Source organism: Ambystoma mexicanum, chromosome 1q (genome assembly GCF_040938575.1).
Source record: "Ambystoma mexicanum isolate Mex_15411 chromosome 1q, UKY_AmexF1_1, whole genome shotgun sequence".
Taxonomy (NCBI): Eukaryota; Metazoa; Chordata; class Amphibia; order Caudata; family Ambystomatidae; genus Ambystoma; species Ambystoma mexicanum.
In genome coordinates this window covers 851,609,154-851,632,709 of record NC_090922.1, presented here as the reverse complement: position 1 = coordinate 851,632,709, position 23,556 = coordinate 851,609,154, and the positions used below count along the sequence as shown (strand labels likewise).

The 23,556-nt window shown below is 47.5% G+C and overlaps 1 protein-coding gene across 3 annotated transcripts in view; it reads left to right on the top strand.

Annotated features, from left to right (window-relative positions):
• Positions 1–23,556, top strand: part of LOC138538019 (coagulation factor XIII B chain-like) — a 792,475-nt gene that overhangs the window by 182,875 nt on the left and 586,044 nt on the right. For all 3 annotated transcript variants that reach the window (XM_069641499.1, XM_069641498.1, XM_069641497.1), the window contains exon 5: positions 12,959–13,135. In XM_069641499.1, the coding sequence (XP_069497600.1) occupies positions 12,959–13,135 (177 nt within the window). The remainder of the gene's footprint in view (positions 1–12,958; positions 13,136–23,556) is intronic.

The window sequence follows — 23,556 nt, the reverse complement described above, 5'->3', positions numbered from 1 at the left end:
GTCGGTCATACTTTTTGGAGAGACCATCAGCATTTTGATGATTACAAAATCAAACCCTTGGAGGCTGATTTAGGATTAGCCCCCTTCATCTGCATTAACCATCTCAACGGTTGGTGGTCTGTCTGAATGACAAAAGTAGATCCAAACAAGTATGGTCTAAACATTTTCAGAGACCACACAATGGCAAAACACTCACGTTAAATAGTTGCCCAATTTGTCTCACGGTCCTTGAGTTTCCTACTGATGAAGCAGATAGGGTGTTCCCTGCCTTTCTCATCCAGCTGACTCAAAACTGCACTTATTCCTGTATTAGAAGCATCAGTCTGTACAATAAAGGATTGGTTGTAGTCAGGTGCTCTCAAGACTGGAGCTTGACAAAGGGCTTTAAGTCCTTCAAAGGCTTGAGTGCACTCCTCATTCCAACTGACCTTCTTGGGGAATTTGGGTGAGGAGATCACATTCAAGGGAGAAGCTATGGTCCCACAGTACTGAATGAAGTTCCTATAGTAACCAGTGAGACCTAGAAAGGCGTTCACATGGGTTTGAGTAGTAGGGGTCACCCAGTCTTGTACAGCTTGTACTTTGCTAGACAATGGCCTTATTTCACCTCCTCCTACCTCATGTCCAAGGTTGACCACTTTGCTCTGACTAATTTGACATTTACTAGCCTTTATGGTAAGATGGGCCTATTCAAGAGCCTGCAAAACATATCCAAGGTGGTCAGGATGTTCTTCCCAAGTGGGGCTGAACACTGCAATGTCATCCAAGTATTCCATGCAGAAGTCCTCCCTCTCATTCAGAAATTGATTCACCAACCTCTAGAATGTAGAAGGTGCCTTTCTGAGTCCAAAAGGCATAACTGTAAACTTGTAGAGGCTTCCTGGGGTAGAAAATGCTGTTTTCTCCTTGGCATGGTCTGTCAGAGCTATTTGACAATAGCCTAATGTCAGGTCAAATGTACTGAGGAACTTGGCTGAACCAGGTTTGTCCACCAGCTGATCTGTCCTGGGTAAAGGATGGGCAGCAGTCGTGATGACTGCATTAAGAGCTTTATAGTCCACACAGAATCTCAACTCCTTGGATCCTGCCTTTGGTACTAGTACATCTGGACTAGCCCATGGACTTGTAGATGGCTCCATTACCCCAGGATCAAGCATATTCTTGACCTCTTCCTTTATGTGGGATCTTACATGGTCTGACATCCTTTAACCCATGCTTTTGACAGGGAGACAAGACAGTCAAGACAGAATATCATGCTGGCCCCAAGGGGCCAAGCCTGGTGTCAGTGAAAAGAGGGAGGCAACCTGATTTAACAGAGCTTTGCACTGCTACTGTTGTTGCAGAGTCAAATCTGAAGAGAGATTTACTCCTTCAATTTTTCCATCTAAAGATTGCCCCCTGAGGAGGTCAGGTAGAGGTTCACTCTCCGCCTCCTCTTGATCAGATGCTAAAAGCAAAGCTCCTAGTTCTGGTCTGGAAATATAAGCCTTTAGGTGGTTAGTGTGATAGACCCTAGGGGCCTCCTTGGGATTGCCCAAGTCCATTAAATAATTGACCCCTCCAAGGTTTCCCACAACCTTGAAGGGTCCTATCCATTTATGCTGTAAGGCCCTCTGCCTTGTAGGTACCATAAATAGAACAAGCTGGTCTGGAGTAAACTCCACCATGGTGGCCTTCTGGTCATGCCAATGTTTGACCAGAGCCTAATTTGCTTTCAAGTTATCAGAAGCTTCTGTCATCATTTGTGCCATTCTCCTTTGGAGACATAGCACATAGTCAGTGATTCTCACTGGCTTGTGGGAAGGATAACTCTCCCACTCTTCCTTTATTAGAGCCAAAGGACCTCTTACCGGATGACCATAGAGCAGCTCAAAGGGGCTGAGACCAACCCCTTCTTTAGGGACCTCTCTATAAGCAAAGAGAAGGCATGGCAGTAGAAGGTCCCACTTTCTTTTAAGGGGTTGCTCTAAAGCACCAATCATGCTTTTCATAGTTCTATTAAACCTCGCCACCAATCCATTGGTTTGGGGATGGTAGGCTGTTGAGATCTTGTAGGTCACTCCACAGTTTGTACACATGGTAGGCTGTTGAGAACTTGTAGGTCACTCCACAGTTTTTACACATGGTTTGGATGTAGTGGGACATACAATTTTACCACCTGTCTGAGATGACTTCATTAGGAAAACCAACCCTGGTAAAAATACCAAGGAGGGCCTTAGCCACTGCCTAAGCAGTGACAGTCATCATAGGTATGGCTTCAGGATACCTGGTAGCATGGTTACCCCAACCAATATAAATTGGTTGCCTGAAGAAGTGGGAGGGTCAAGGTGACCAACAATGTCCATCCCACCCTCTCAAAAGGAACTCCCACCACTAGAAGAGGCACCAAATATACCACATTCATGGATCCACTCTTTCCAGAAGTGTGACAGCTTCTACAGAACGTATCTACATCAGACCCCATCTTGGGCCAGTAGAAATACAGAGATACCCTCTTTGGTCTTCTTGAAACTCAAGTGACCAGCCAGAGGAATCTCATGGGCTAACTGTAGAAACTGGGGTCTCACCACCTGGGACAATACACGTCTTCTGTAGTCCCCTGGGGTAGACTCAGTAGGCTCACTGTAGAGGGGGCCATCCTCCTAGTACAGCTTATGCGTCCCTGGCTCTTGCCCTTCCAGCTGGGAAGCTGCCTGTTGGCGAAGTCCTTCAAGAGTAGGACACTCTCTTTGACCTCTGCTGAAGTCTGCCCTGGAGGGTCCACCTTCTGCCAGTAAAGACTGCAGCTCAGAATGGTCTTTAGGATCCAGTTCTCCAACATAGGGAAGCTTCATCAGTAGCTGCTTCACCACTTTCTAGTTGGTCCTTCCACTCAGCCTCAGTTGGGGGAGGGGTTCCTGGGGTGACCTTGGACTGTCCTCTCGGGATGTCCTTGTCCTTACAACAGGTTTAGGTATTATACCTTTCTTTCTTCCAGAGACTTTGGGTTTGTCCTTAGTCTCTTTCTTTGGCCTGGAATTAGAAGGGTGTCCTTCCCGTGGACTGGGAGTTATAGGAACCTCTGTAACTTCCCACTGGGAGTCATCTAAAGTTGCCTCTCTGGCCAATATAGTGTGCTCGTGCTTCCTTTTACTGGGATTCCTGGGGGTGCGTGATACAACTCCTTTAGACTCCATGGGCCTCATTACGACCCAGGCGGTAAGTACCGGTCATTACCGGCATGGCAGAATTATCGTGTCTGTGCTGGCAATAGACCACTAAAAGCGCCCTATTACGAGTACGTGGGCACAAGCTTTGCGCCATGCCGGTAATGACCCCACCGCCATGCCGTAAAAGGGTGAAAAATCCCCCTTTCTGGCATCGTCTGTAGTGCAAATATCTCCTCTGGCATCTAAGCCATCGGCATTAGCGGCGACCGCTAATAGCGGTCACCTCTAATAGCTGTAACGACTATTAGCGGTGACCGCAAATAAGCGGAACCGGAAGTAGCGTCATCGCACAGGAACAGGAAAGAGCACGGCGGCCATCTTTAAAAACACAATCCATTGCCATCCACCAGAACCAGGAGCCATCTGACCCCCAGAACTCTGCCACATCTCAAACACCACCTGCTGCATCTCACCATGCCAAAAGCTGTCAAGAAATCCACTGATCGCCTGCGCAAGGAGCGCTTCTCCCGAGAGGAGTTAACCATGCTGGCAGAGACGCTGCAGGAACATGTAGATGTGGTGTTTTCCACAGACCTGACCCGTGCTGCAGTGCAGCGCAAAAAACAAATGTGGGTGGAGGTCGCCCAGAAGGTCAGTGCCGGTGGCACCACACCCAGCACTCCCAAAGACTGCCGTAAGCGCTGGGATGATCTGCGTGTACGCGTACGGAGCATCCTCTCCTCAACCGCAACCTGGGGATGGCGACAGGCGGAGGTGTTGAGTCCCCCATCAAATTACAACCATGGGAGGAGATATGCGCCACCACCATAAGGGCAGTGGCAATTCACGGAGTCGGGGACATGGAGCGAGGAGCCCCGTCATCAGCCGATGCAGGTAGGTGTCCCAAATGATACAATGCTAATACCACCCGATGATGTCCACCTGAACTGACAGTGTAATGGTGTAGAGCAGGGTCCACCAGTCACATGAGTACAAGACTGCCTACAGGCAGTGAAGAGCATCACCTTGTCCACATGCAGAATGCACCCCATATGTGTCAGGCCAGACGCCTCCATGCATCACCCACCCAAAAGCAAAGCAACCCATATGTCACTCCCCCAATGTCAATCATCTGCCATTCCATATGAATGCAGCCACCCCAATGCATGCCCGATGCCTGTAGACCCATCACTAACCCTCTCCCTCTATTGGTCCCCTACAGGCACGCATTTAGACAGTGGTGACGAGGACACCAGGGAGGAAGATGCAACACTACGTAAGAAGGCCAGGGCCGAGGAGGGAGAACACCGCCCCTCCGCTTCAAGGGGTATAGGCCAACCGGCACCACAGCGGGAGGCCAAGAAAACACCACAGGCCACAGCACCAATGTGCTCTACGGCCCCCACTACAACACCCACAACAGCCACCAGCACCCAAGTGGCAGCGGCAGAAGGGGCTGCATCTGCTGCCAGCAGCACAGTGGGTGAGACAGCTGCCACAGCAGCAGTTTCTGATGATGAGGAGGATAGGCTGCATGTTGCAACACCTGCCACAGGCCCCCTGCATTCCCCACAACTGTCCCCATGCAGCATGCACGACAGCAGCATGCACGGGCTGTCTCCGGTTCATTCATGGCCTGCAACTCCCAGCACCACGCCAACTGTGCCTGAGGAACATAGCATGTCAGTAACCCCTCCAACATCCACTGCAGCCCCAACCACCCAAGAGGGGATCCGGGATATTCAGAGGCGCCAGGAGGAGTTCACAGGCCTGTTGACGCAGCATATAACGGAATGTGGGAGGGCAAGGGATGACATTCGGGAATGTGCTGCATCCTTGAAATCAGCTATTGAGTCATCCTCGAAGGACATTTGTGCCGAATTGGCAGCAGTGCAGCACGTCCTCTCTGAAATGGTGGCAGCAATGCAGGCCATGCGTCCACCACAGTTGCCAGAACAACCGGGTACATCTTCGACTGCTATTTCAACCAGGACCAGCCCATTGCGTAGGTCTGGCAGGAACCTGCGCAGATCGGACAGGGGGGGGGCCCTGGTGCTGGAAGAGGGGGAGGGCAGTAGGCACAGCCATGCATACTGGTGCCATGTGGACTACTGGTGCACGCTACTGCACACCATGTGTGGGGAAGTCAAGTGGGGAGGGGCGAGAGGGTGTGGGGGAGAGTTGGAGGGGGAGGGGAGAGAGGGTGTGTGGGGGTGTTGAGGGGGGAGAGGGTGTGTGGGGGAGTTGAGGGGTGAGGGGGAGAGGGTGTGTGGGGGAGTTGAGGGGGGAGAGAGTGTGTGGGGTGGAGGGTTTGTTCACTTTATAATTCTTTAATACACATTTTGGTAACTCATGATTCCCATGTGTGGACATTGCTTATTGCGTATGTGTGCTTTATTGGTGAACAGCCTACAGTGTCCATGTCCCTGACACACCCAGTGCCCCGAGTGCCACCTCCATGTCACACTCCCCGTCCATGTGTGCTAGAAACATTTGTTGATCAGAGTCTGATGCATGGCACGTCCCTCCTGTGCATCGCTGCCTCCCTGAGGTGCTGCCCCATCCCCACCCTTCTCATCGTCAGGTGGTTGCAGTTCAGCGTCAGGGGGCCGGGGCAAATTCCATCTGATGCACATATTGTGTAGCATGACACATGCCATCACGATCTTGGCCACCTTCTCATGGCGGTACAGGAGTGCCCCACAAGACCTGCTGAGGCAGCGTAACTGTGCCTTCAAGAGGCCAAATGTCTGCTCAATCACCACACGGGTACGTGTATGTGCACGATTGTAGTCCTTGTGCCTGTTCCGTGGGTTCCGGACTGGGGTAAGGAGCCACCTCTTCAAGGGATAGCCTGCATCACCCGCATGTGGGCAACAATGTATATGTGTAAGTCATCACATCATATGGGACCTCGATCAATGACACCATAGCATGCATTGATTTCCTGATTGCAACCACATACCCATGCATGAATGGAGACACACAATGTGACTGCTATGTGTGTATTCCTCTTATGGACAGGTGTGCGTGCCATCAACTAGTGGGCGCAGGGGGGTCCAGTTCCTTGTGAGTGATCATGCACTGTGTTAGTCCATGCCGGTTCTGATGTCCAGTAATTTGTATGCTTTCATCCTGGCACCGTTGATGTCAGCCTCATGATGATCTCACTATGCACAACAAATGGTGACATGCAATTTTGTTGGACCTCTGTCTCAGTGTAGTGGTGTATTAATGTATTTGGCCCTCATGTGACTCCTTTGTACGCAGTAATGGGGGACTGTACTTTCAGTTGATGGTATTTGGTGCTGTGTATTGGCCACAGTAATTGCTTGTAGCTGCATTGTGTTGAGGGGGATACGGTCTGATTAGGTACAGTGCACATGTAGATGGCTATGGAATGGTTGTGACACTGCATCATTTACATGGTAGGGCAGGTTTCATCTTGCATTATGTGGTCAGGTGTCAAGTCCAGTCTGGGCTGCTTTGGGGTATGAGCATGGTCCATTCTCCCAGGCACTCACAGCCAGGTGAAGTATGCATCTCTCCCCCCCCCATCTCAGCCAGGCGAAGTATGCATCCCCCCCCCATCTCAGCCAGGTATAGTATGCATCTCTCCCCCCCCCCCATCTCAGCCAGGTGAAGTATGCATCTCCCGCCCATCTCAGCCAGGTGAAGTATGCATCTCTCCCCCCTCCCCATCTCAGCCAGGTATAGTATGCATCTCCCCCCCCTCCCCATCTCAGGCAGGTATAGTATGCATCCCCCCCCCCCATCTCAGCCAGGTGAAGTATGCATCTCTCCCCCCTCCCCATCTCAGCCAGGTATAGTATGCATCTCCCCCCCCTCCCCATCTCAGGCAGGTATAGTATGCATCCCCCCCCCCCATCTCAGCCAGGTGAAGTATGCATCTTCCTCCCCCCCCCCATCTCAGCCAGGTGAAGTATGCATCTCTACCCCAATCACCTACCCACATCACATTTCCATGAGCCTAACATGCGACTCACTGAGAAGCCAGGATCTCTGCCCTGCATGTCGCTCCATGTAGCGTGGTATCGTGGAGTTCCGCAGGACCGTTGAATCATGGGTTGGTCCAGGGTATCGGGCACAGCAATGTGTGATGAACTTGTTTGAGTCACATACCATTTGCACGTTGATTGAGTGGTATAGTTTACGGTTGTGGTACGCTACCTCCATGGCATGTGGGACCACCAATTCCACATGGGTGCAGTCGATGACGCCAATGCAACCAGGGATGCTGGCCAGTGAATGGAAACCAACTTTGGTGTTTGAGATCTCCTGGGCAGAACGTGGTAAGGAAATGTGGTCTCCTGTGTGCTTCAGGAGGGCATCAAACACTTGCTTCAGCGTACGTGAGAATAATGGTTGTGATATGCCATGCATGTGTCCCACTGTGTGCTGGTAGGTGCCTGTGGCCAGGAAGTGGAGCACAGACACTACCTTCAGTAGGGGTGGGATGGCGGTGCGTGATTCAATCAGGCTGACAATGTTGTCATGTATCATATCCACAATGGTGATGATGGTGTCCCGGTCCAGACGGTACAGGGTGTGGATCTGCTCAGGGGTTAGGTTGAATGGACTAGCTCTGATGCGAGGGATTAGGGGCTGCCTGCGTGGTGCCACTGGCTGCACTGGTGGGGCATGCTGGCCCTGCCTCGCCCTCCTTCTCCTCCTGCGTCTCCTCTGTGCTGCCTGTTGTTGTTGTTGTTGCAGCAGTTCCACTGCAATCATGTCCTCTAGCCCCAGCATTGCTAGTACTATTGGAATCATTGGGGAGTGTGACTGGGTGTGGGAAGGGGTGGGGTGTGCTCCTTTTGTGCTGGCCCAGTCTGTATTGCCTCCACCTGTGCTGATTGTGTGCACCTGTGGCAGCTGGGAACACTGCACCTGGCCGTTTACGGGTGGTCCGCGATGGCAGAATTAGCTTCATACTGGTAAGGTACTTTTCGGGCTTTAGTAGGGCGTTATTTGCATGTCCGCCTGACTTGTGATGATCCCCTGTTTGCGCATGCCGATATTGGCGGCATGGATGGTCACGTGCCCGCGCTCCTGGCGCTATTAACGGCACCGTTAATTATGGTGCCGCTAATAGCGGGTTATCGTGTCATAATCGGCTGGAGCGGTAAGCGATGCCGGTAATCCTTTACCGGCATTGTTATTCATATACTGCCTGGGTCGTAATGAGGCCCCAAGAGTCTTTAAGTCATTCCCCAAAAGGATTCTCCCAGGCACCTCATTTTGTACACTGACAGGTATTCTTACAGTCATATTATTGCACTGGATAAGAGCTGGCAGTATTGGAACCATCTGGATTGGGCCTCCTGAAAGTTTAATGGGACCTGTGGGTGCCTTAGCAACATCCTCAAGCTTGAATAAACGTTCATCAACCACTGTAATGCTTGCCTGAGTGTCTCTAATGGCAGGGGTTTCCTCACCATTTACAAGTACACTGTCCTTGTTATATTCTTTTGTGTTATCTGGAATGGAGTTGTACACATCTACATTCTGCTGCTCCCACAGACCCAGGGACACTAACGAAACACTGGCTGAGACTCCAATGGACCCGGGTCTTCAGCCAATAGTTGAAAGTTACCACTTGCCATATGAATTTCTCACTCAGGGATGAAGGCTAAGCAGGCAGTTTGGACCCGTGAAGATTTATCCTTACATCTGGGATCCCCTTTCACATGGTCAGTTGACACACAACATAACATGTACCAGATGTTCTTTGGAATGGGGGCTTCTTCTGACCTCCCTCTGGTTTAGCACCAGAGGTTTCACTAGACTGACCAAGTTTCCCATGGGATTTACCCTTCTTCTGTTTGTGGCCATCTTTTGGATGGTTGGAATTAGAATTCTCTTTTCCCTCTTTCTTGTGCTGCTTCCCCTCATCCTTTTTGTGAGTGGCCCCAGGATCCTTGTGAGTGGCCCTGTTAGCAACCCACAAGTCAGCGACCTTTGCTAACTTTTTAGGATCAATCGCATGTGATTCATCAAAGTGCTGTCTCAGCTCAGGAGAGCAGGAATCAAAATTAGATTCTAATAATAACAGATTTCTCATTTCTCCTAAGGAGTTCACTTTGTAACCCTTAACCCAACCATCTAGGTTTTTCAAACATTCACACACTAAGGTAGCCCAAGTAGTACCATCCGTCTTTTTGGGGGTCCTAAGGAGTTTTTCCAATTCTGGCTATTAAGGCCAGCTTCAGATTTTGATACTCTTGTCTTTCAAACTCACTCAATTCCCTGATAGCATCACTTGCATCCTGGGGGAGCCTAGACAAAAGCCACTGAATTAAATAATTCCCTTTGAGATCCTCAATCCTATGATTATACTCAAAAGCATCCAACCAATCAAAATGATCAAGTTTCACATCATACATACTAACTGCTTCTTTGGACAGGCGAGGCTTCTTGGGGCTGGAAGATCTAGAGGACCCTGGCAGGGTTGCAGATTCAAGAGACAATCTTTTCATATCCAGTGCATGCTGCATTTCCGTGTTCCTGATTCTGAGGTCTTGATGTTTGGCTTCTCATTGAGCATCTAATATTTTAGCTTCCAATTCAATTCTCTTCATCCCAAAAAAAACAAACTCTAGGCTCAGTGTTGGAACTTGTGGGGTCCCAGTGGACATGGGTTGAGGCAGAATGGCAGGCTGCGGCAAAGAGGGGTTACTACCCTGAGATTCATCTACCTCCTCTGACTCCTCTTGTACATTAGAGCTAGTCTCTGAACGTTCATCCTCATCATTTTCCACATTTCTTAAGTTAGTAGGTGTTGCAGGCCTACTACCCAAACTGTGGTGATTCAACAACCTTGTAATCAACTCATTTTTCTTTCTTTGACTTTACACATTTCTTTCAGCTGATCTACTGTAAGAATGATCAGGGCTTCCTGACTGAAGTTATCCATATCTGGCATGTTAGAATCACTTTTTAATTTCTGATGGAGCTTAGCCTTGTGGAGGTTTAGTTGAACACAAGCAAAGCAAAAGACTCAATGTAACAACTCTACACAATATCCTCACCGCCTGCCACCAGTGTCAGGCAAGATTTTATGTAGTAACCCTGTGGGCGACTACACCAGCCTTGGATTGCAAGGATTGCAAAGGATTACCCCCACCAGTGTCATTACCGGTGCCCGTTATCCCTTTGCGCCCAGGTCGTAATGACCCCCAGTACCTTCAGTCTGAAGAAAAGGTTCCAGCTGGCTTCTGTTCCTGTTGTAGTCCTGCAGATCTTGTTGTTCCTGGGCCTCAGTCGTGGGAACAAGAGGGAGGATGTCTGGGGACACCTGCACTATGGTTTGAAGGTCGGCGGCAGCAATGGGCACACTTCAGATCAGTGGCACTTCGCGGTTTCAGCCACTCGCAAATAGCACCACCATGGTTCTTGGACACCTTGTGGGCTTCTGTTGATTCTGGGGTCCAGCACTCTCTTGAGGTGGCTCAGGCTTGGGTAGTCCTGCTTCGAGGGAGTCCGGAGGATCTTCCTGGAGCTTGGGTCTGGCTTAAAAACGATGCACTCGATTCTGGTGTTCCTGCCCCCTGGCACTCGATTCCAGCAGCAGTGAAGAAGTACAGCCAGCAGTGCGAGGGGTTCCAGTCAAGTTCGTCTTGGGGTCAGTTGGTCACACCAACCCAAGGGAAGAAGTTGTCCTTTCCGGGCTTCCCTAGTCGATTCAAAATTTGGAGCTTCAGCACTGCAGCAGGGTTTCACTGGGCAAACCAACGGTCCAGGAGGGTGCAGCAAGCTTCTCTTCCAGTTTCTTCTTCCGTTCCTTCGTCCAGTGGACGCCTCTGCCTTCCTTGCAAAAGACCTCTCCTGTTATGCAACTTTCTCCCATTAATTTGCAGCCTAGCTGTCACTCACACAGCAGGGTGGCTTATCTCCAAGGACAACCAGACAGCCGATCGCCTTTGGGTGCATTCCTGTAAAGAATGAGACTAAGCAGAGGGAGTTTCGGGAACCTCCCTTGCTTCCTGCCCTGCCAGACACGCTGGAGCCAGAGGCGGGCTTCAGCAGTGAATCCCGCCAAAGACCAAATGAACAAAGGGTCCAAACCTGGTTTGGCGTGCAGAGTAAATCTCAAGAAGGACCGTACAAAAAAGAAATGGTGAAAAAAGCAGACTGGGCCATTTTGACTAAATGGGTACCCATGGGTGCAATTCTAAAGCTGAGAATTCAGCCTGTGTTAAAAACGCACAATGGTAGGAAAATTAAACCACTGCCACCAGTCATTAAAAGTAGTAGGGGTAATATAAAAAATGTTACATGAGAAGATAGACTAAGGGACAGCTAAGTAACCCCCCAGCACTCCACATAAGATGGTGTGTGCTGGGTCTACAAAGAGAAAAACGTAACTAAAGTCAATTTCACTTTACTACTCTTGGAAACAATAGTTTATACAAGAAAAGGTATTTAAACCTTAGCAGAAATCCAAAGGACTTCTCTGTGACACTGCACTGAGAGTGTTGTGTGTCACAATACAAACAGATGATGCCTATGGAGTTTGTCAGACTCCAAAACCAAATTAAAGAAAAACACATGAGAGAGTGGGAAGAAGGTCTCACTCTCTCCAGGATAAAAATTAAAAGTCCTAAAGTCCAGCAAAAGAGCTGGTGGTCTCTAAGGTTGAAGGGATTTAGCACAGAAAATGAGAATGCTCCCTAACGCACGCCTATACATAAGTGTTTCATGGTGCAACAAGACAAGGGAGGGGAAACAAGGGGAGGACAAGACAACGATCTTACTAGGCCTAGTGACATTGAGATTGTGCAAGTGCAGGTGAGAAGGAAGGGGGAAGTGCCAGGGGGAAGTGGAGGAGTAGCAAGTGCAAGACACAGAATCAAAACTTCAAAGAACAAGTAGTGTGGCCAGCAGGTGGCAGTGCAAGGTTAGCTGCAGACACCAAGTGTCCGATAAGTGCAGGTAGGGGGACTGTAGGGATGCAGATACAGACACAGGTGCAGGTTTGCAAGGAGACATTGCAGGGGTGCAACTGGGAGGGTAGGGACCAGATAGCCAGGTGACCAGGGCAGTATTAGACAGGAGATCAGCAGGGAAGAGGAAGCGAGAAGGCAGAAGCAAAGAGGCAGGTCTGCAGATGTTTCCGGAACCGGAGATGGTTCTGCTCAAGTTTCAAAGAGGCACAGAGGCGATTCCAGAGGGAGGCGCCAGTCGAAGAGAGAGATCTGCCCCCAACTCTTTGCTTGGAAAAGCGACTGACCCTCAAGGAGTTGGGGGTGGAGGAGCGAAGAGCCAAGTAGGAAGAAACTTCTGAAGAGAAAGTTGGAGGTGTTGTGGTCCCAGGCTCCAGAAAGTCTTGTGGACAATGCATAGGGACTTGAACTTGATCCTTGCAGCCACTGGTAGACAATGGAGAGATTTGAGGGCTGGAGAGATACGATCCCTGGGCTTGAGGCCAAGGACCCTTTCCGTAACGGCACTACCGCTCACGTTAAGGGACCCTTGCTGCACTCAGGCCCTTTACTTGGGTGGGGGCTGTTACCTACAGGGTCGGCCTGCCACCTCGGGGCATATCGCCTCAGTATTACCCATAGCGTTGAAACTGGCACACACGCCCATTGCACTCGTGGGACAATTTATACATTCTGGTTTGATATTTCTCACATGCTGGATAATAATGCAAACATGACAGTTTTACCGAAAAACTGTTGACTCACAATACAGTTATTAAAGAAAATACATGTGCGTAAACCATTTGTTATTTTTTATAATGTTAAATCTGATTATACTGATCACTAAAACATACATTTTATTTTTAGGAACATGCAGTTACCCATCGGAGAGAAATGTGCATATTGACCTCGAAAGCACGAGATATACAGTAGGAAGAAGTGTAACCTATGTGTGCGACTCCGGTTTTACCAATCCAGAAGGATCTGTTCACGGATCAATAGAATGCCAGCCAAATGGAGTGTTTTCTAAAGCAAACTGCATGCGTGAGTACCAAAGTGGTTTCTCATCTTTCCTGCATGGGGTGGACTGTGAAGGTCAGAAGGACTAACACACTTCAGCTGTGTATATTACTTGGCAAAGTGACACTTAATATGCAATATGTGTGGAAAACCTGAACTCTATGGCCCAGATTCTCAAAACCTAGTACCTCAGCGTTTTGAACCACTGCCGTCCCACTTGCATTGTTATCCCTCAAATATGGATAGAAATGCTTTCATTTATGTTTAGTATTTTACAATGGCGTGGTCTTTATGGGCACGCCCTATCCTATGCGCTCTGAGCAAGCAGGTGGGTGCTGAGAGCATCTCATAAATTAGCTTCGGGAATGTGCTCTCAATATTAAAGTATGCACGAGGGCTAGGTCACTAATCATTTCACTGCTGCTCAGTCCCCTGGAAATGCACAGGTCACCTTTATGGATAAGGTGACTTGCATTACCGCAAATGAGGCATTTAAAAACATGTTCACCCTTTGTACTTTTTTTTTTAGAATCTGGCCCTATCTCGTGCTTGTATGCATGGATGGGTTTGGTATTAATTACCTCAAACCTTATAAGTGCTGTATAATACGGCGATGCCGTGAGCGATGCCGTGATAGGGTACACTAATAGGGGAACAATTAGAAGGGTACATTGTGTAGGGTACATGGGAAGGACATGGAGAGAGGGGACACAGAAGATTACAGGCATTGGAAACAAGTTGGGGAGGGAAAGATGGACCCAGTCTTCATACATTTGTGGGTAGATCCTCATCTGTGTTCCCGGTGAAGCTACAGCCCATGAGTTTCCCCCCAAGCTGACCTGGCCTTCCTAACTGTTCTCTTCAGTCCCTTGGCTGCATCAACAACTCCTTCCCTTGACCTTTTCTGCTAGGAGAGAAGGAAGAAAAAAGTGTCTTCCCTTTACAGGCCGCAGAAGAACCCCAATTTGGCAAGTCATTGAACAGCTACTGCCACATCTTCCTGTCCCTTTTCTATGTCAATCCCAAAAGGCGACCAAGGCAGCTGGAACTGCTGGTTACTGCACTTTGCTAAAGAAAGGACATGTATTGTTCTTTGAACGGTATGATAATTTATTCTAGGGATGACCAAAACTGAATAACTAAAAGAATTTGCCACGTAGGGAACATTTCAAGAGGCCTGCTGTTCACACAATACAGTGAGCAGCTTACTCATCACATATTGTTGTCAGCAGGTACTACACATATTTGCGCTGTCTCAAAAGGCATACTGCATGCAGAAGTAGTACCAGGAAGTGAGTGCCAGAAACGTCAAGCTGCCCCTTGCATATTTGAATGTTGATACTGTACCTTCCACTCACAACGGGACTCCTGCACTGCCGGTTGATAGAGTGCTAGGAGAGTGCTAACGTCAGGAGACTCTAGGCCCTCCACCCACATGGGTAGGCATATCTAGAATGGGTCTTGAGGGGCCCATCTCCCACAATAACAGTTTTTCATGTGTGCTTCTATTTGAAGGTGCAAATGTAAAATAAAAGTGAACTCTGGTGGTATTCATGAACCATACTATTTTCGCCATAACAGAGAAGGCAACTTCTTTCATCCACACTAAACTGTAACATGCTGGTCTAGATCACGGTGTTGGCGTTGGAATTTATGCCTGAGTGCATTTCTCTGTCAATCAGGGAATGCGCTGAGACCATGCATTGGCGGGCACCACTAAAGCAAATCTTCCCTTTGTGCAAAACTCCAGGTAGTGGTTCACTTTGCTGAGAAATTAGTCTAAAAAGTCTGAGGGTGGATTAGCTTTAATTTTTAGGAAGATTTTTAGATATTTTAAAATGTTAGGGAAGCAAGAGTGTGGAATGTGTGGCACTACAACGTAAGCAAACTCAAGTGAAATTTCGAGAGCTGATGGGTCTCTGAAAGGGTTCCATGTTTAAAAAAATGTTATTTGTTCTTGATCTTATATTCTTACATAATATGGGAGCTGGTTGGATGGATGCTAATGGAGGATGTTATGTTAGTGTGGGACAATAACTCACTGAATAAGCACATACACTATGATTCAGAAATAAAAATGTAGAGTCTTGAGCCATTTTACTTAACAAAGGGGATTATACAGATTACCCACCCAGCTCTTCCCGTTGGGGTTTTACAGATATTAGAATTTAATTGTGTGTGATAGTCATTTGTGCTAGGAAAACCTTTTCTGTTTATATAACCTGTACGATAAGAAGAGAATATCGAACTGCAAATTGGCACGGGATTTCACCTACAAATTTTAAATGACGTTAACAAATTAACTTAATATATTTATTTGTTTTTTATCTATGCATTTTATTGTGGGAATTGAAGCATAATATTGCACAATGTGCCACACTAACGTGAAAACCAATGCTACAGCGAATAAAGAAGTGAAGTGCATCACATTTTATGGGCGTTCCACACTGTCAACCAATGAGGGATTGTGGTATTCGTATCAATAAGGTGTGTGCCAGGTTTTCATTTCCTGGCTGCACAGTGATCCTACTTGCATTCTTCCTTGCATATCTTCTTGCTTGGCTCACAAGCCAGGCTTGGTCAACTCCCTACCCCACCCCTCTGCCCAGCAGAACTCTTTTCGAGTGTAATGCAGGTTGGCAAATGGTGGCACAGAAGCAGCCATTATGTTTGTTGCACTATCCATGGCATTTGTGCACCAGGGAGCCACCTCTACCAACGGCTGCAAGATGAAGTTGTCTCTCAGACTGCGGTTAGCCTAATAGAAGGAGATGTATTTACGTATTTATTTATATACAGGGAAGAACAATGATCTTTTGATGGTAAAATAACATACAATATCACATTTTGTCAGGAAGCAGTGAGTGCCTGAAGGCGAGTAACCCAAAAACCCTGGCGAAGAAATAATCCAAACGTCAAATAAACACAGCACCTCTTTGCAAAAGACAACAAGGTTTATTTAATGCAAAAAGGGTTTCAGACGGTCCAGTAGAATTGAACTGATATGGAGCTCTCTGATTTGTTCAACGGATTACAGGTTATATAGCAGCCAGACCGCACGGTTACAATACTATTCATGATAATGAGTACAGCATAATCCCACCACCCTCCTTGGCTATCACCTATCGAACATGCTAATTTCTACCTGTAGTTCCTGGGCCGATTGGCCACATCTATGCTACTCCTGTTCCCATATACACATGGTGCCCTCCATCTTCATTTCCGTATCCAGCTACGGGAGTGGTGAGTTACCTGCAATGTTACATTCTCAGAGGGAGACTGTCGTGATGTTCACCAAGCCATTTCAGATGCACTCAGATTGTACTAGTGAGGTCAACTCTGCTTTGATCAGGCAGTAGGCCTTCTCATTATACCAGACACCGCAGCGCCCATGAGCTGCACCCCCAAACATGTACTAAATTTATTGGTATCACCTCTGCTCTTCCTATCCCAAAATCACAGGCTGTTCCGGACACAGCTGCCCCATTATATTCCTCCACCACTGGCGCCCACTCATGACGTGATTAGGGCACTGCTCTTGAGTCTGAATTTCAGAGATTTACTTGTGTTTAGATATACATGTGCTTGTAGTTCAAATGGGATGGCCGCCGGTGGGTGACGGCAGTAGTGCTTTAAATGTCTTTCATGCCCATTGGCATCTCTCAACCTTGTGCCCTTTTCTCCCGAATTTGTCCTTCAAAGGGTGCATCCCTTCCTACTCTTCCTGCCAATAAAATTCCATTCCCACCACGTTGGTGCTCTGCAGGTGGATACAATTAATGCTTATCTGTGTACCATGGGTGCCTCTGACCTCCGCTTCTCCCCTGGAGAGCAGGAAAGGGGTTCATTTTTTCAGAGCTGAGCTAAACAGAGCAACAGCTCCACATCAATTTATGTTCTAGGCCTTAATTTCCAAAATGGTGGTACTTCTGCCATGTTGCACACCAACTTTACTTCTACCTTACTACCTTGCTGACTCCATCTTCCACCTGTGTTCACTCTTCCCACACAGCTCACTACACAACATTACTACTGATACACAAAACTACACCTGGGGCCTTTAATACTGCCCTATCTATAACCTCGGCAACTGCAACAATAATACATATGTTGCTCTATCTATGTTGCTATATGTGAGTATCTAATATGTGTCAAACCTAAATTAACACCATGTGCGCCTTCTTCTGCACCAATTTCAATCAGTTCCTATAATGGTCCGTTTTAATAGGTTTTCCTCAACCTAAACCTTTTTGCCTGGCTGGGATGCTGTACGTGCATCCCACTACTCCCCCGTTCAGTAAATACTCTATTAACTACCCCTCCATCCTTCTTCCTCCTATAGATATGATCCTTGGAGACCTATGCCCTACACATATGGTCCAAACCCACCCCTCCCTTGGGCATATCCTTCTGGGGTACCAGTCATATAACAGCAACCACCATCAACTATTTTCACCACCATCCCATCTACCAGTCTGGGTATGCTTGTATTTTGTGCGAGGATGAGCTCTACCCACCCGTATTGATACCATCATCATGGCACTCTCACGAACAAAAGACCAACAAAATAACCATGATGGAACCATCCAGTGTGGAATGACCTATAGGGAACTGTGGAGATTTCCTGGTAGGCCTATGCACCCTGGGACTCTTTTGTGTGGCATTTACACATTTTATCATAGGAAAAGGGTTGGGTTTGCTGAAAATTAGTAATTTGGGGCCACATTGCAAATTATTTCCAGGGCCTCTTTTGGTTCCCAGTTCCCTGCTAGGAACTAGCATTTTCACCTCTATTTCCAATCATGATGGGGCCCAGGAAAACATGGCATTGATACAATCATCGGCCTCACTCCAGCATCTTTCTGAATGGCAATCCTCAAATTGTGAAGGGCCACTATCGCATGGGACAAGGAACCACTGCCCGCGTGATTTGGGAGGGTTACATACAGCAGGACAGATCAATCTTCTTGTACACGCACCCTTCCATAGCCGTAAGCAGGTCCAGCACATATCTGTTCTGCAGGGTCATCAATCGTATGGCCTTTAACTCACTTCTGATCGAGGTAAGTCCCTGTTACGTCTGTTCTGCCATCTGAATCATATGCCACCTTGTGATTTGCAGCCAATTAGTATTGGTTACAGTCTGGATACCTGGAACCAGGAGGGAGGCAAACAACTCTCAGTTTTTCTAGCCAGGCTGTGTTGATCAGGGATCACATTTAATTTCTCAGAGGAGTCTTTGCTTGATCCAGGTTAGCTTCGGCACATAGGTACCCCATATTGTACCACCCATCTGGTTCACTCGTGCCACTATTCCTTCAGGAAACCCCAGTAAACCCCCCACTGCACAGCTAACTCCTGCTGTCCCCCATCTATTGTTGGAGAACATCATTCTCTCCATCTTCAACAATGGCAGTATTTTACACTGTGCTTGTTCTTTCTTCTTGACACATTTTTTATCGTCCCTGTCCATTATTACCACTTAGACAGTGTGCCCTTCTAAAAGACGTCCTACTCTACACAGGGCCAAGTGTACCAGGTATGGGCTATACGAGGCAGCATTACTTGAGGTATAAACAACCTGGATTGGCCCATTTGTGTGATTATTCCACATGTTGTCCGATTCAGAGTTGTGCACATCAGCAACAGTATCCAATATGACCCCCTTATACTGATTCTGCTCTATTCCTTCCCCTACCTCCCTCCTAATTTGTGTCATCCCTAAATGTGTATCATTTTCAACAAAGCTATCCCAGACATCACTAAACCCCCCCCTTTATATGTAAATATTATATGTAAATATGTGCTCTGTAAAGCGCTTTGAATTAAGGCGCTATATAAATAACACATCATCATCATTATCATTATTATCATTATATGCCCCCACCATATAAACTAATCATACAACGTCAATGTACAACTCACAATTAACTAATAGAATTTACAAGATAACATATATATTACACAACGTCTGTGGTGTTGATCATGTAGAGGAAGATAGAAAACAGACAGCCACACAAACAAATGCAAATCCTTCATCAGGGAAAATATTCTGGGATGAGCTGTAATATGAGAAAGAGAACATGGCACACTATGCACTTTATGTCTGTCTGCAAATAGGTCAAAAGAGAATGTCATGCACAACAAACTTTAATGGGTCAATGAGTGAATGTGATGGAAGATACATTTCAGTAAGTCAATGGGAAGCAAGAGACAGCCTACTCCTGATCAGCAAATGGGTCACTTTCATGGGAAGTTGGAGCGGTGCCGGGTGCCTTCCGAACATTGGATAAGTGAACTGAATACCGCATCTCCTTCACCTTCACTGCAAAGGGGGTCGCACATACAACCGTAATGGCCCCTGCAACTGCTGCTGGTCCCAGCGGTGAACAAAGTTCTTTATATAAATCTCTTTTATAGTGGAGAGGATCCTCCAGCGGGGGCAGTTGTTCCTGGCAGCGGGTGCAGGTCACAGCGTCGTCCAGAGGAAGAGAAGATCTCGACGTGGAGGAAAGCTGAAGGTCATTGCACTGCCAGGGAACAGTTTCCTGGGAATAGTTGTATCGGCAGCAGGTTCAGTTCATGCTGCAGTTGCATCTTCTGTTCTAGGATCAATCTGTCAAGATAAGATCTTTATACATATTGTTAATTCACGCAAATACCCCTGAAACTCCTCTCCCGAAACTAGTGCTGCCCTGTGAGAATCTGATGCTGTGTGTGTAGGAGTAAGAGGTGTGTGCATCCTTCTCCTTCTCACTATCTCGTGTGGGGACAAGTGATGGTCTTTTCTGGGCTGCATTCTTAGGCTAAACAAAGCAAAGGGAGACACCCGTTCCACGCCCTAATTTTACACATAACTTAGACAATATACTCTATAAATGTCTGTTCATCTTCTCTGCAATCGAGTTGGATTGAGGGTAGTATATGTAACACAACTTGTGCTTCATCCCCAATAAATAAGTTATTTCCCAAAATAAATCATTAAAAAAGTGATTTTCATGATCAGATTTCAGGACCTCAGACAGCCTCCAATGAGGAAATACCTCACATACCAGGTTGGGCCTCCAGAGCAACACCATGGAAACCACCTGGAGGCTCTGTCCTTCAGTCGACAATAAAGCCAAACTAACCTCTCTCTCCTCACTTTACAAAAAAGAAGTTTGCCAGGCAAAACGTAACTTGTATGATGACCGCATAGCCAACTCTAATTCCAGCATGAAAGAGCTCTTTTCTATTCTAAAGGAACTTGAGTCTCCGATCGCCACACCGGACGTCTGTACCAAGGACAAACCTTGGTGCAGAGACATCCAGCAAGCCCTAACAAATAAAATTATTACTCTCCAAAATAAAATCCAGCAAAAAAAAGAAGTACTTAAAATTCAGGATTTGCCTAAAATGCCCAACACCAATAATCTATCGGCGCACAGTGATTCCTTCCACTTCTCTAAATTGACCACCTTGGAAGTAGAAAAATTATGTTGCTTAAACCATCTAACTGTAAAGGTGACCTCTGCCCAGCACAGTTAATAAAAGACGCTGCCAGAGAATTATCGCCATTTATTACCAAATTGATTAACGCCTCCTTTGCCTAAGCCACCCTCCCGGCTAACCTTAAACAATCCTGGGTACTCCCCCTACTTAAAAAACAGACATTAGACCCTCTCATCCCTACTAATTACCGCCCCATTTCTACGCTACCGTTTCTTCTCAAGATTCTGGACAAAGCCGCCTATAACCAAATTCAAAAGCATCTAGAACTACACAACCTCCTAGGAGAGAGACAATCGGGCTTCCGTCCCTTACATGGGACTGAAACTGCCCTTACTGACTTAAAATCCCAAATTGACGAGCTTCGAGACAAAGGGAGAACAGTACTTCTCCTACTCCTTGACCTCTCTGCCGCCTTTGATTTGGTGGATCATAAAGTCCTCTGCAGTCACTTGGATTCCGGTGCCCATTTCTCCCCGGAAGGCATCAGATGGATTGAGTCGTTTCTGAGTGAAAGAACGATGAGAGTCTTCTCCCCCTCAGCAGCGGCAGATCCCACTCCTATCTCATGCGGCATCCCCCAGGGCTCCTGCGTCTCCCCAACTCTTTATAACATCTTCACCAAGCCCTTCTTTGATGATCTGGACCATCTCAGTATCACCTACACTAATTATGCAGATGATACAAAGATCCTCCTCCCGCTTTCTGGGGATCATGCAAAAGACACGGAATTGGTGAACAAGGTATATCTTATCATCCAGGCCTCGATGGCCACTCATGGCCTCTGTCTGAACGATGATAAGACAGTTGATTATCTTGGGCACTGAAACCAACATCAAAAAACTAGGTCAGGAATTCTCCTCATTTAACATAGATGGGAATATCATCCAAGTATCCAAGGACGTAAAAACCCTGGGATTCTATCTTGATTCCACCCTATCTTTTGACAAACAGCTAAAATCCCTTGCCTTCTCCACGGCTTACACGTGTAAATTGATAAGAGCCGGTAAACCTTTCCTCTCTAATAAGAGCTGCTTAATCTTGGCTAGAGCCTTAATACTCTCTAGGATTGACTACTGCAACGCTCTTTACTCCGGAGCAAATAAAACCATAACGCAAAGACTACAAATATTACAAAATAATTCCCTGAGAGCAGCACTAGGCATAAACAAAAGATCCCACATGTCTGCCGCCAGACGCCATCACAACTGGCTGACCACTGAAAACAAAATAACACTTAAGATGTTATCCCTGACCCATAAAGCCCTTAACAACTCCGCCCCTAAATACCTGATTGACAAATTCCATAGGAGAACATCCTTCAGACGGATTAGAGTTGTCAATTCCAATTGGCTGACAATACCGAACTTTAGACTTAAGACGATCGGAGGTAATAGCTTTCAGGTAAAGGCTGCAAAGACCTGGAACTCAATACTACAAGACTTGAGAGTGAACCTACCCTACCCTCGCTTTAGAAAAAATATCATCCAATTCCTCACTTCTACTGACCTCAGCTGATCTCACAAGACCAATTTCACCCTCAACCTGGACTGCCCGCATTTGAAGCTTGTATATTTGTAATTATCTGTGTCCTATGTATATTTTGTAATTATCTGTGTCCCATGACCCCACGGTTTTTCTACTGTACATTCTGACAGGATGTAACCTGTAACTGGATTGACCTTCGCAAATTTGTATATTCTATTCTGTAATCACTGCATTTTATATTGCATGCTATGCTTTGATGTAACCTGCAAGCTCTGCATTTTCTTGCCATTGCGCCCTGCTACCCCTGGGTCTGGCGCGCACAAAAAGTGAATAAACAAACAAACAAACCATCAGATACCACCCCTGCACCACCCAGAAATGGGAAGGGAAGGAGTAAGGGCAGGGTGGTATATGAGGGCCCAGAGTGCCACACATGCCAGGGCCGGCACAGCACTTGATGGCAGTGATGCCGACACAGCTGCATGTACTGCACCCGCCGGCAGCTGCAGCTGCCACCGAGCAGCCATCCACTTTGGTCACAACGGGGGAGATAGATGTTGGCAGGTGCACACATGGAGATGTGCCTGCACCCACCCAACTGGCCCATGGCACCCCCTTGTCACCAGAGCGGGACGACCATCCACATGGTCAGCGTTGCTTGTGGTCAGAGTGCCACATGGATGGTAGAGTGGGTGGCAAATCTTACGGCTCACCCGGCTTCAGGGCCAGCCCGCCCCAAAGCTCACATCTTATAGTGCAGGTGTCACAGGATGCCAGGTTGAGGAGGTTGGACAACATCGAATAGCGAAAGGTGTCCAGGACGCCTATCGAAGGATAGCGAGGGCCATGGACCGGGACCGATGACAGTCAGCTGTTTCATCTGCCACCCTGACTGTTATGGGACAAAGGGTGAGGGAGATGACTGAGAGCATCTCGGCTTTTGAAGGGGCATTGCAGGCCAGCATTCTCCTGACACTTCAACGTATCCAGGGGTCTAAGACAGACCAGTCCGTCTATGTCACCCTCACAGAGGGGTCTGTTCCCAGCACCCCAACGCTCCCGTGGTATCCCGGCTGCCAGGGTGCTTGGCACAGGCAAGGCGGCCACTAGTTGGTCCTTGAAGGTGAAAAGGCGGCACCAGTCAAAGGAAGAAGACCCTTCGGATTGAAGATCTCCTCTGTCGTTGGAAGAAGTGGTGAGTCGGTAAAGCAGGGCTCCACTGGTGGTGTCGTCATTAAAGGTCGGCTCAGCTTCTCCCTCTTCGGATTCTATGGTCCTGTGGCTACTAGGCCTTTAACAGGTCCCACATCTAATCCTGCATATTTTGAACTAGAGAAAATTAAGCTTGAATTAGAGTACAAACGTTTTCTTACTCAGTCTGAACGAAATCAAGAACTAGAGTTCAGAAGAATCAATGCCCAATCTGAGCAGAAGCAAGCTGAACTGAGGCTCAGAGAAATAGAGCTTAA